Source organism: Chiloscyllium plagiosum, unplaced genomic scaffold (assembly GCF_037043375.1).
Source record: "Chiloscyllium plagiosum isolate Xiang-an unplaced genomic scaffold, Cpla_swu_hap1 HiC_scaffold_5, whole genome shotgun sequence".
In the NCBI taxonomy this organism is placed as follows: Eukaryota; Metazoa; Chordata; class Chondrichthyes; order Orectolobiformes; family Hemiscylliidae; genus Chiloscyllium; species Chiloscyllium plagiosum.
The window spans coordinates 38,728,003-38,742,316 of record NW_028270143.1 but is presented as its reverse complement, the minus strand read 5'-3'; the positions used below and the strand labels follow the sequence as shown (position 1 = coordinate 38,742,316).

Here is a 14,314-nt window from a genome sequence, read left to right as displayed (position 1 = left end):
GAATGGTGTACCCAGAGGTAGCTTCTAAATAAGCATCCTCCAGGAAGATGACACTTGATGGCCTGTCACAAGTACATCTGACTCCATAAACCACAAATTAGCCCAACACTGGGCTCACAGCTGGTTTGGAAATTTCTGCCTCATGATTTTCTCTAATTCTCTCATCTGATCCCTTTGATATCTTGAATGCTTTGATCGAATCACTCTTTAACCCTCTAAATCACTGGGATTATGGCCCCAGTTTGCATAGTCTCATTGTGTTACTTAGTTATTCATTTTAAACCTAAATTTGGTGGCTACAGGACTTTGGATTTTGGCTCCCAAGGTGGTTATGGAGAACTAGAAACATTTTCTGGTTCATTACACTCACCTTGGAAATACTGCTCTGAATGGAGGCATTGTCCTTCCAGAGATGGGGATTGGGGGGGGGGGGGGGGGGGGGGGGGGGTGGGGTGCAGGATGGATGCTGTCAAATAGCATGGTGCACGAGGTAACAGATCTACCTTGGTCTCTTGGAAAATCATCCAGCTGTTTCCTAAACATTCAACCATTCAGTTCTTATTCCTCAGCCCTCCCCAGCCATACTGTTTGCTCCTACGTGCTAACTCATGCCAATACATGCCCTTTAACCTGTCCTTTTGGCTTCTTAAAGTTTCTATGCAAACTTAGTTCCCCTATTCAGTCCCATGATCTGTTACAGTCCCTATACAATTCACCCAGCATCCACAATGGGCAGACCTTAGGAAACATAAGATGAGCTAAAATAAAATTCTAAATATCTATCAACAACTTCACTATATAAAAAAATGATGCATCTGTACTTTTAGATCAGTAATTAGTTCCATCTAAAAGTTTTATGTCCATAACCCCGAATCAAAGATACCAAATTCTTCAATATCAGTGGAACAATCACAGGTTACAGAAAACACTCAAGCATTAATAGTGCTGTAGTTAGGGCACTTAGGGCAATGTCAACAAAAGGCTTTTGAAATTGCGAGAATGGACGTTTCTCAACTGAAGTATGTTTTTTTTCCTTTCTGTAAATCAACTTTTACGTAGCTGGATATTTAAATAATTGGACAGTTTGAAATTTCTATGGATCTCATTCACACTTAAAATAAGTCATACAGACTACTGAAGATTTGTAACTTCCACACCAAGTCTTCCAGTAAAAACCTGGTCTACCTGAACTCAGCACTGAGCTTAAATGGTCCTTCAAGTTCAGGTTTCTTATCTCCAAACCCCCTTTTCAGCAAAAACAGTTTCTATGGTACTTTGAGATCTAAAGTCTGCCTCCAAGTTTGGATACCTTGTGAAGTCTCCATACTTAAGTAAAAGTTCAGGGCCACATTTTCTTATGAGGAAATCCATTTGCTACAATTTTGCCCAATCAATTAATCTATTGATATCTCTGTCAGTCAGTTTTTTTTCTGGACAATACTACAAGTTTGCCCTCTTGGTATGTAGCTCCACACGCCAAGTACATATAGCTAAATGACACCTTGTTCCTGAACTCCATGTTTCAGCTCTATTTCTTTGCACCCCGTCTTTTCAAATAAACCATTCCACTCAACAGTATCATGTAAAACAAAGAAGTTGGAAATATATCATACCTGGCACCCAGCATTTTTACAGTGCAAGTGACAGTAATTATGTTCGATGATAAATTTCTATCATTTGCATAGTAATGCAGCAGAATTGATAGGATATATTCTACTGACTCTCTGTCATTTCCCACCTCCCCACCCTCAACTCCCATTACAGTTGGCACGAAATCCCGGAAGTGCAGTGAATAATCAGGGGGCTGGCAAAATAACTCAGAAGGAACTACCCATTATATTTTATGCAACATGATTTTTCTAACTTTTATTAGCTGCTAGAATTTTAAATAGTTTTGTTTGCTATGGTATTAGTAATAATAAATGTATTTGTATGACAAACATTTATTTTCATGAAGACATTAGCTAACACTTTAATTTAAATATAGGCCAAGGAATATCACACAAGTTTATTACTAATATAGTACAACTGCTTTATGTGGCTTTGCTATCCTTTAAAAGCTAATGACAGTAATTGCTATCACCTTAGACCTCCATCCTAACCACAGGAAAGCTTTTACTGAAGCGAATGGCTTTGAGCCAAAAATTGATTCCCAATTATCACAAAAGACAAAAGCAGGGAATGTAGGCCTACGCGTAAACCTAAATGCAATTCATGCAATTTGAACTCATAGGCCATAAAAGATAAATGCTTGTCATGCATAAACTGGAGACCAATGTTACGTATGTCTGTTAACCTTCACAACTTAAGTCTTATATTCAATCACAGCAATCGCAACTGTGTGAATGAATGGTATACACTATCCCAGTCTAGAGGATATTTTCTCTGACTTTGTGCAATCAGGGGAAACCCCTCCTGTCAATCATGTTTATTGGAACCTTGGATGAGTTTTCCATTTATTTTCTGACTATTACTGTGGCCAGACTGGAAAACCATGTCCAAGGTATGACTGAACTTCCATTATGTGCTTCTGTGGGTGAGATTCCCGACAGTCAGAGTAAAATTGAAAGCTGGTCCTTATAGAATGCAACTTATTCCTAATTTCAGTTTTCATTTCCGTGTTTCCTTGCTCTCACTTTAAAAGAAACAGTACTGTTCAAGAGGGTAGTTTCTTTTTTCCAACTTATCCTTAGTTCCTGGTTCGCTTGATGACTGAAGATACAAAGCCAGTCTTGGGAGGTGGAGCCTTCAACATTGGAGCCTGGTTCTTGTGACTTATTGTAATCTAAGAGAAGTAAACATATTGTGAATACTTTTTATAAAAATTACAATTACATTTGCATAGTAATGCAGCAGAATTGATAGGATATATTCTACTGACTCTCTGTCATTTCCCACCTCCCCACCCTCAACTCCCATTACAGTTGGCACGAAATCCCAGAAGTGCAGTGAATAATCAGGGGGCTGGCAAAATAACTCAGAAGGAACTACCCATTATATTTTATGCAACATGATTTTTCTAAGACATTTGCAAAGCAATCCAAACAATTTAAACTCACTGCAGTTCAATAGACAAAAACATTAGGAAGCAGCCAATGTTAAATTGTCAATTAATTGTCAGGATCCATTTTTCACTCCAACATTGGGGTCTTGAGGCCATGGTAGATCTCAGCACATAAGGCCAGTGATAGGTAATATTTATTTGTAAATGGCAAAATATTAAAATTAACTTTCACTGTAAAGAAATAAAACACACTTCGCATTGCTAGAAAAAACAATCCAAATGAAAATTATTGCTTGATGATAAATAACAATATGAGAATTGTGGATTTAATTCCTGATTTGTTCTTACTCAGTTAGATTTGACATAGGAAGGAAATTCCAGGTCTCAATTTCAAATTGCATCCAAACCACAGCCGAAGTATTTAAAACATATTCTTATCTGGGTTAGAAACACAAATTATTCTTAACCTCATCACCATGAGAGATCATCATGCAACTTGGGCTTCTACTTTGGATCCAAATTGTTATTTTACTTAACCAAATACTCCACTCAAGAATGAATTACCTATTTTCTATTTTTTTTTTGAGGTCAAAAGGCTGATTAATTGTCAATATAGCAATTCACTTACTGTGAAGCCTGATCACAATTAAAATAGTAACCTTGTACATCTCCTGCATTGATGCTAGATAACAATAGTAACTGGAAAAAAAGCTACAACTGAATAAGCTTGAAAAAAAGGGCTGGATTTTATAGGTGGTAGGGTTTCCTGTCCTAAGAAATGTTAGTTTGCTAGACATACCAAGGTCATCCCAATTCAGGGAGCTGCTGACTGATCAGATTGGCTGACAGCTCTGTAATCAGAGCAGACAGACTGGGAGCTGAAGCCAATGCTGGGACAATAACCACTTCCCAGATTCTAAGTCCCAGAGCCCAGTACAGAGGTAAGTATTGAGATTTATGGTTGAATTAGTCGGGGAGAAGCTGGTATGGTGGGGAGAGTAGAGAAGTAGTATTGATGGCAAGGCCAGGAAGGAGTGAATATCCAGCGAGGGGCACAGAACTGAAGTGAGAGGAGGGACAGCTCCAAATCCAGGAATTAAAGTGCATCAACTCTTTCCTTCCTGAAGTCCATTCAGAGAGAATTGCTGAGCCTTGCCATTTTCCCTTCCTGGAAGAAAATGGGCTTACCAGTAATGGGCAACACGGTTTTGTGAGGGGAAGATCATGTCTTACAAACCTAATAGGATTCTTTGAGGAGGTGACAAAGTTAATTGATGGGGGAAGGGCTGTAGATGCCATATACAGGGACTTTAGTAAGGCATTTGATAAATTCCTGAAGAAGGGCCTGTGCCCGAAACGTCGAATCTCCTGTTCCCTGGATGCTGCCTGACCTGCTGTGCTGTTCCAGCAATAAAGTTTCAAATTTGATAAATTTCCCATTGTAGGCTGATGGAGAAGGTGAAGTCACATGGGGTCCAGGGTGTTCTAGCTCAAATGGATAGAGAACTGGCTGGGTGGCAGGAGACAAAGAGTAGTAGCGGAAGAGTTTCTCAAAGTGGATACCTGTGACCAGTGGTGTTCCACAGGATTCCGTGCTGGGACCACTGTTGTTTGTGATAAGTGTTAATGATTTGGAGGAAGGTGTCGGTTGCCTCATTAGCAAATTTGCAGATGACACTATGATTGGTGGAGTAGCAGATAGTGAAGAGGACTGTCAGAGGATACAGCAGAATATAGATAGATTAGAGAAATGGGCAGAGAAATGGCAGATGGAGTTCAATGCGGGCAAATGTGAGGTGATGCATTTTGGAAGATCCAATTCAAGAGCGAACTGTACAGTAAATGGAAAGGTCCTGGGGAAAATTAACGTGCAGAGAGATCTGGGTGTTCTGGTCCATTGTTCCTTGAAGGGGGCAACGCAGGTCAGTAAAGAGATCAAGAATGCATATGGTATGCTTTCCTTCATTAAACGGGGTATTGAGTACAAGAAATGGCAGGACATGTTCTGGTTGTATAGGACTCTGGTCGCCACATTACCGAAAGAATGTGAATACTTTGGAAAGGGTGCAGAGGAGGTTCACCAGGACGTTGTCTAGTATGGAGGGTGCTAGCTATGAAGAGACATTGGATAGATTAGTATTATTTTCATTAATGAAATAATACGGGGTTGAGGGGGGACCTGATTGAGGTCTACAAAATCATGAGAGATGTAGACAGGTGGATAGCAAGAAAATTTTTCCCGGAGTGCAGAACTCAATTACTAGGGTTCACAAGTTCAAAGTGAGACGGGAAAGGTTTAGGGGAGATATGTGTGGAAAGTTCTTTACCCAGAGGGTGGTGGGTGCCTGGAATGCGTTGCCAGCAGAGGTGGTAGAGGTGGGAATGACAGCGTCATTTAAGATGTATCAGAACAGATACATGAATGGGCAGGTAGCAAAGGGATACAGATCTTTAGAAAATAGGTGACAGGTTTAAATAGAGAATCTGGATCAGCGCAGAATTAGAGGGCTGCAGGGTCTGTTTCTGTGCTGTAATTTTCTTTGTTCTTTGTCCTTACCCCTCCTTCACGGTCATGATCTCCTCCTCTGCATGAAATGTTTCCGCTGGGTTGGAACTGGTCCTTAAGTTGGTCCAGGCCTCAATTGCTCCCCTGCCCCATAAAGTGAGAAGGTGTGAGTACAGGAATGGCAGCTGGAATGCCATCGGGAAATGTTGCTGCTCTCACTGCCTGCTGATCTGCTGGCAGAGGATCACACAATTGTCCTAATCATCCCCACTGGACAAACATTACCGGCACAATATTCCATTTCTCTTCCAAGAGTGGGGTGAATATCTTGGGTGGTGACTAACATAATCCCACAGACAAGATAACTCACCAGACTGTCTATTAATCAGCTTTTTAGCAACTGAAAGCTGAGTCATAGAGATGTACAGCACAGAAACAGATACTTCGATCAAACGCGTCCATGCCAAACAGATATCCCAACCCAATCTAGTCCCATTTGCCAACACTTGGGCCAATATCCCTCCAAACTATTCCTATTCATATACCCATCCAGATGCCTTTTAAATGCTGCAATTGTACCAGCCTCCACTACTTCCTCCAGTAGCTCCATCCTCTGCATGAAAAGGTTGTCCCTTAGGTCCCTTTTATATCTTTCCCTTCTCACCCTAAACCTATCTTTACTCTCTTCTTCTCAATCAGTGAGGGTCACAGGAAGTCAGGGCAGTGGCTTTCATTTAGTGCTTCTCATTCTTTGTGATTGGACAGGTTTGATGCTAGTACCTAACCTTGCACCACCCCGACTTGGCATGCAGGACGCCATCATTTTCAGGAACCCAGGCACATTTCTCAGGTTGAAAGTGAGGACTGCAGATGCTGGAGATCAGAGCTGAAAATGTGTTGCTGGAAAGGCGCAGCAGGTCAGGCAGCATCCAAGGAGCAGGAGAATCGATGTTTCGGGCATGAGCCCTTCTTCAGGAATGAGTCCTGAAGAAGGGCTCATGCCATGCCCGAAACGTCAATTCTCCTGCTCCTTGGATGCTGCCTGACCTGCTGCGCCTTTCCAGCAACACATTTTCAGCCCACATTTCTCAGGTTGGCAAATAATTGCAAAGTAGAGGTCCTTAAGTGTCCATTAATTCCCAAATTAAGGGCTTTAATTGACACTGAATTGAGCAAATTGCCCGTGGACCTTCTCACCCAGCATTTAATTGCAGAGCTAGATAGAGTGTGTGGAATTTCTATCCAGAGCAACTCACCAAATTACTTCTCACCATTTAACTTGCCACCATCAGAGAGGAAAAGTTGCATCTTGTCATATTAGCATATTGATCATAACATCATTTGTTTAATCTCTTAATTGATGTTTTGGTAAACTAGTTTTGGCATCATCTAGCCTCATGATTGCATGGAATTAGGTAAAAAAAAGATCGAGGATGCTTCACAAATATGTTGTGAATGCCTTCTGAATGCAAATCTCATTCGTCCTTTTTCAAGTTTAAGTTTTCAACAACGGCTCAAAGTCTCACTGAAGAAACTACAATTCCAATTTTGCTTATATGGTTCACATGTCAAATCGACAAAGTACATGATCATTTCAAAATGTTTTGAAATTTATCAATTTTACATATTCACAGTGGAGTTAGCCTTTCTTTGTTATCCATAGTGTCCAAGAATAATTTTTGGAGCAGCCTGAACAGCATAGATGGTTTTGATAAGGGAATGTTACTTTGCATACAGGGATTTTCAATGAATTTGCTCACTGAAAGATGTCATACTCTCTGTGCTTAACATATTGGATACAATGCTAGAATGTTTACTCATTTAAGAAACACAGATGCCAAGATTGAAAATAGATATTTAACTCCTCATGCAAGACAGTTTATCTTTATTACAATAATTATGCATGGAAAAATTGATATAACATGGACTACATGGAAAACGGGGAGACATGGTCATCTAAAATAGACAGTTAGTGATAGATATATAGAATAGGAAGCACAGACAGGGCCAGGTTAATGAACACAGGAAGACTGGCAATCTGAAGTGTATTTATTTTAATGCAAAGAGTATAACAGGTGAGGCAGATCAGTTTAGAGCCAGAAGTTTGGTTGTGAGAAGGGCAGGACTTTCAGCTCAACATTCCAGGTATGATAGACAGGGATGTAAAAGGGGTGGTTGGCTTGCATGACTGATTAAGGAAAATGCCACAGCTGCACTGAGAGAGGACATCTTGGAGGGCTTAGTCAATGATCTCACATGGCATCTCAGGGATAAGACAGGTGAAATCATTATGGTGGGGTTATACTTTAGGCCTTCTACATTATAGTGAGTGGGAGATAACAGAAAAGATCATGGAAAGATGTAAAAACAACAGGGATATTGTCATGGTCAATTTTAACATCCCCAATATTGAATAGGCCTCCAGTGTTAGTGTTAGGGGCCAAGATAGGGCAAAATTTGTTAGCTATATCCAGGAGAACTTCTTGAAACAATATATAGATAGTTCAATTAAGGAAGGGCCATATTAGATCTTGTATTGGGGAATTAGCCTGGACATGTGATTGAAATTTCTGTGGAGGAGCATTTTGGAAATAGTGATCATAATTTCATATGTTTTATGATAGATATAAATAAGGATAAGACTGGTCCTAGAGTGAAAGTACTAAATTGGAAGACAACTTGTCTAATAAATTTGATTGTATTTTCTTGAATAAGTGACAAAGATGATTGATGAGAATAGGCAGTGGATATAGTTTACATGGACTTATTAAAGCATTTGACAAGGTTTCTTATGGTAGGCTGGTTCATAAGATTATGTGACATGGGATCCACAATGAGTTGGTAAATTGGAAACAAAATTAGCTTGAGCATAGAAAATAGAGGGTGGTTCTGGAGGAGTGTTTTTCTGACTGGAAGTCTATGACCAGTAATGTTCCACAAGGATCAGTATTGACATCTCTGTTTGTAATATGGACAAATGATTTGGATGAAAATGTACAAGGTCTGTTTAGTAAGTTTATGGATGACACAAAAGTTTATGGAGTGGCAGATAGTGAGGACGGTTGTCAAAAATACAGCAGGATATACATCAGTTGGAAATTTGGGCAGAGAAATGACAAGTGAAATTTAATCTAGATTATCTGCTATAGGAAGGATGTTGTGAAACTTGAAAGGGTTCAGAAAAGATTTACAAGGATGAACAGAGGCTTTGAACGATATGGAGAGGCTGAATATGCTCCCTGGAATGTCAGAGGCTGAGGGGTGACCTTATAGAGGTTTATAAAATCATGAGGGGCCTGGATAGGGTAAATAGACAAAAGGTTTTTTCTCTGGGGTGGGGCAAGTCCAAAATTAGAGGGCATGAGTTTAACGTGAGAGGGAAAGATTTAAAAGGGATTAAGGGGTAACTTTTTCACACAGAGGGTGGTACTTGTATGGAATGAGCTGCCAGAGGAAGTGGAGGAGGCTGGTACAATTACAACATTAAAAAGGCATTTGGATAGATATATGAATAGGAAGGGTTTAGAGATATATTGGCTAAATGCTGGCAAATGGGACTAGATTAATTTAGGATATCTAGTCGGCATGGACTAGTTAAGATTGGAGGGTTTGTTTCCATGCTGTACAGCTCGATGACTCTAAGCATCAGGTGATGCTTTTTAGGTGGACAAATACAAGAGGAAATATACAGTAAATGGCAGGAACTTTAGCAGAGAAATCTTGGGGTGCAAATCCATAGCTTCCTGAAAGTGGCAACACAAGTAGATGAGGTGGTAAAGAAGGTGCATGATATGCTACCCTTCATCAGTTTAGGGTATTGCGAGTGTAAAAGTTGGCATGTCATGTTGCAGCTATATAAGATGTTAGTTAGGCTACATTTGGAATAACATGTGTAGTTCTGGTTGCCACATTATTGGAAAGGCGTGTAGGCTTTACCAGGATGTTTCCTAGACTGGACTGCACGAGCTATAAGGAGCAGTTGGAAAACTTCAATTGTTTTCTCAAGAGTATTGGATACTGAGGGGCAACCTAACAGAAGTGGATAAAATTATGAGAAGCATGGAGAGGACGGACAGGTTCTTTTTCCTAGGGTGGAAATGCCAAATACGAGCAGGTGTAGGTTTAATGTGAGGGGGAAAGTTTAAAGGAGATATGCAAAGCAAGTTTTTTTTAAACAGGGTGGCAGGTGGCGAGAACATGTTGCCTTTGGAGGTGGTCGAAGCATATAGCAATGTTTAAGAGGCATTTAGACAAACATGTGAACAGGTAGGGAATAGAGGGAAATGGACCATGTGCAGGTGGGATTAATTTAGAGTGGCAATATGGTCCACACAGGCACAATGGGCCGAAGGACCTGTTCTATATTCATAACTAACAGATATTATTACAATGCTTTCAAACTGGACACTTTTGCCTCAAAATTCACGAGAATAACAGGTCTATGTTCATAAAAGTCCTCAGATTGGTCTATATTTGCATTATATATTTCTAATGGTGTGACATAGCTGGTGGAGCAACATTGGATTATAAAGTATTGCTTCATATTTTGCCTTGTCTCATTCACTCATTCACACAGCCATATTGTTGAAGATTCAGAACTTCTCTCTGGGATCCCTGATAATGTTCCAGCTTGTAGCAGAGTGGCCAAGTTTTGGGAATGTGCTTCATTCTGCTGGAAAGTCTGCTTCAGCGCAGCAGTAATAACGATCAGAAATGTTTGTTCTCCACTCTGAAGGAAGAAATATAACAATAGTGGGGGATAAAAAAGTGTTTGTATAAAACATGTGGGCATTCATGTCCTTGAAGATACTAGTTTTTCAGGCTATAATTCTGTCCATGAATGCTGCCAGATGAACAGCTGCTAAGCCATATTGCCCACTGAAGTACCACAACATGTTACCAACATACAGGACTTTGTAGCAATAATTTAATTTGATTATTGTATTTATGAAGACAGAAACAAGATTAAATGGCAACTTAATTATGAAAAGCAATTAATGACAACTTGGCAGAGAGAAAAAAAACATACTTTGAAATTCATATATTAAAGGTAAGAAACAACTGATTTTATAAAAATTATCTAATAAACATTAATAGGTCAGTTTACCCATCAATGCTTTTATATATTATTTCTGTCAGCAACCTCTAAGGTCAATCCCATAAAATCTCTACCTTTGTCAAAGTTACCTTAATCATGATGTCCTTAAACATAATGTTGCTGAAATTGAACAATGTAATGTACTGAACTATAATAAATGCAATTTTCTGAATCTGTTGAAACAACTTAGCGTGTGTAGAAAGTCTGCAATAAATATATTTTTAAAAATATTTCATTTCATATAAAACATAAGTGAGATAAGCCTTGTTTAAATGCAATTGTTCTTTAAGAATTGCTTTTCAGCAAAATTATCTACAGGTATCTTTTAGTATGGACTCCTGTATTTCACATTTTATATCTGCAATTTTCTCAAACATAAAATTAAATCAAACAAGACGTTTTTAAGGGCTTGTTATGCTTTAAGCTAATTAAAAGCTGGCATTTTCTCTCTGACCATTAGAAATGTTTTTAGATAATAGATGATTCTCATTATTAAATAAAAAGGTCACATCTTGCCTTAAGCCAATGAAAGAATGAGGGCCTGTTTCAAATACAATTCAACATATTTCTTTGGTGAGTTAATCAAACAAAAAATATTAAGCACAAAGTAGTCATGAGATATTCTTTATTGTTACTAACTAAAGAAGAAATGCTGAAACTCATAAAATCAGTGTTCTATACTTGTGCAAAAAAAAAGACTGAATCAATGAAGGCAAAACATAACTAAACTTTGAAGGAGCAGCTAATGATCTTTCAGAAACAAATACTTACACATGATAGCTTTGGCAATTTTCTCATCTTTATTACTCCCAAAGACATACCGTTCTGATGGAGTAAGATTCTGCAGGCTCTTAACAGCCTTTGGTATTCCACCATTGTGGTTATTCTCGAGGTGAATGCCGACACACTGGATGTTGACAAGGTATTCAACCCCCATTACTTTTGAGCTCAGTCTCACCTCCATTGTTCACATGTACATCAGCCACCAGATAACAATCAGGAAAGAGGGATCCCTAATTGACATTCTGTTACCTAACCCTGGGGCACCAAGACTATTTGCAGCATTTCTTGCCACTCACTGACAATGAAATAACTCAACACCAGGTGGATTCAAACCTGGCAACTTGCAGCCTAGTCAGCTCAGTTAAAGTTTGGTATTATCAATTGAAGCGACAGGAGAGCTAATTTCTCCTGAAATTCTTTGTGTGGTGACATTCTAGATTATTAAACAAGTATTTTTCAAGCCTATCGGAGTTTCACATAACACCACTGTCAGCACACTGTAAATTTAAATATTCCTTGGTTCACATGTACCATCTGGTGTTGTGCCACTTGGCAGAAGTACATGCTTCTCTAAATTTGCTGTCTTTCTGCAAACTGTCAATAGGGTCACGTTTAGAAGAAAAACACAAAATGTGATTGCAGTCCTTCTATATAGGAAAAATAATCAACTACAATCCTAAGGATCAAACAAATTATCTAAAACTGGATTGATGGTGTCAAAAGTAATATGGAAGATGTGGAGCGTATCAAATATATCTCACGACCAGAGGGCATACATTTAAGATGAAGTGCAAGCAGTTTAGAGAGGGTGGTAGATATATGGAATGTGCTGCCTGAGAGGGCGGGGGAGGGAAGTACTCTCCATCATTTAAGAGGAATCTGCATGAATATTCAAAATGCTTCAGCATAGTTGACTACGGACCAAGTGCAGGTAAATGGGATTGTGTAGTTTGGCTTCCATGGTTGGCACAGACATGGTGGGCTGAAGGGCCTGTTTCTATGCTGTCTGACTCTATGACAGTGTACTATAGAGAAAGGATCAAGAACAGATCAAAAGTGGACAGCAAAGACAGCCAGTATTATTCCATAAACAGAGTTTCTTTGCTATTCAATTACTATAAAAGCAGAAAATAACAAGAGTAAACAATTCTTATGGAATAATACATGGGATATTTCGACTTTGAGACTGGAAGAGGAGGAGTCTGTCAATATGATTAACTGAGTATGAGGTGTGCGGTTACTTTTCAGAGTGAGAGTTTGCAGGTGGTGGGAAAAGGTGGTGGGGTTCTGGTGGCCATAAGAGTGGGGTGGTCAGATGATTTAAAACAACCACAATGTAAAACTTGTTCTGCAGCATCACATCATTATCATTGAGTTGCCATTTTGCTCAAATCACTGAATTGAGACGCCCAAACACAGGCTGACCTCGACAACATACCAATCCCCTCCTACATTGTATTCTCATACAAGAGTTGGAATGTGCTGAGGTACAGCAGCAGAGTTTATTTTATTCTCAGATGTGAGCGTTGCTGGCAAGACCAACATTTATTGTGCATCCCTAGATGGCTCTGAGCAGCTGTTGGTGAGCTCCTTTCTTGAATCACAGTCCATGTTGCATAGATACAGTCAGAACTTCTTAAATTCTAGGTTTTTGACCCAGGAACAGTGAAGAAATGATTGTGGAGGAACCTCAATTATCTGGCAAGATCGCAAGGTCCTGACGCTTGGCTAAATTACGTTAACCGGCATTCAATTGACTGAATGAAATACTCCCCGTCTGTGTCCTTCAGATAATTGAGGTTCCTCTGTATTTATTTCCAAATCAGGGAGGTGTCCGCTTGAAGGGAAATAGTAATGTTTGAATGTTTCATCCTGATCTTTCCCACTGGTGGAATCAAGGGTAGGGATAATAAAAGCAAATGCAGCTGCAGATCTCAAAATACGATTATAAAAACGTCCAAGCCCAACTGTTTTAACTGTTGTCTTCTTTCCTTTGTAATGGTAAACCTGCAGATTTGAGAGAGTTATTAGGGAATCATTGCTGTTGTTTTAAGTGGTCTTTCAATCAAAAAATGGCTTCTGAGGTTGAGATTGCGAGACAGACTAGCAGAGTCATCATGTTCTTTGTCATCCATTTTCTTTTGTCTCTGCTCTGCTGCTTACACACAGCCATAGAGTCATAGAGGCATAGAGATGTACAGCATGGAAACAGACCCTTCGGTCCAACCCGTCCATGCTGACCAGATATCCCAACCCAATCTAGTCCCACCTGCCAACACCGGGACCATATCCCTCCAAACCCTTCCTATTCATATACCCATCCAAATGTCTTTTAAATGTTGCAATTGTACCAGCCTCACCACTTCCCCTGGCAGCTCATTCCATATACGTACCATCCTTTGTGTGAAAACGTTGCCCCTTAGGTCTCTTTTATATCTTTCTCCTCTCACCCTAAACCTATGCCCTCTAGTTCTGGACTTCCCCATCTCAGAGAAGACTTTGTCTATTTATCCTATCCATGCCCCTCATAATTTTATAAACCTCTATAAGGTCACCCCTCAGCCTCTGACGCTCCAGGGAAAACAGCCCCTACCTGTTCAGCCTCTCCCCATAGCTCAAATCCTCCAACCCTGGCAACATCCTTGTAAGTCTTTTCTGAACTCTTTCAAGCTTCACAACATCTTTCCAATAGGAAGGAGACCAGACTTGCACACAATATTCCAACAGTAGCATAACCAATGTCCTGTACAGCCACAACATGACATGCCAACTCCTTTACTCAATACTCTGACCAATAAAAGAAAGCATACCAAACGCCTTCTTCACTATCCTATCTACCTGCGACTCCGCTTCCAAGGAGCTATGAACCTGCACTGCAAGGTCTCTTTGTTCAGCAAAACTCCCGAGGGCCTTACCATTAAGT

The 14,314-nt window shown here is 39.8% G+C and overlaps 1 protein-coding gene across 1 annotated transcript in view; it reads right to left on the bottom strand.

The window, feature by feature from the left end:
- Window positions 1–455: 455 nt before the first annotated feature.
- The window catches only part of dgkb (diacylglycerol kinase, beta), a 794,652-nt gene continuing 780,793 nt past the window's right edge, over window positions 456–14,314 (bottom strand). Inside the window, exon 25 of the mRNA XM_087987111.1 lies at window positions 456–2,785. Coding sequence (XP_087843237.1) covers window positions 2,690–2,785 — 96 coding nt within the window. The 3' untranslated portion in view covers window positions 456–2,689. The remainder of the gene's footprint in view (window positions 2,786–14,314) is intronic.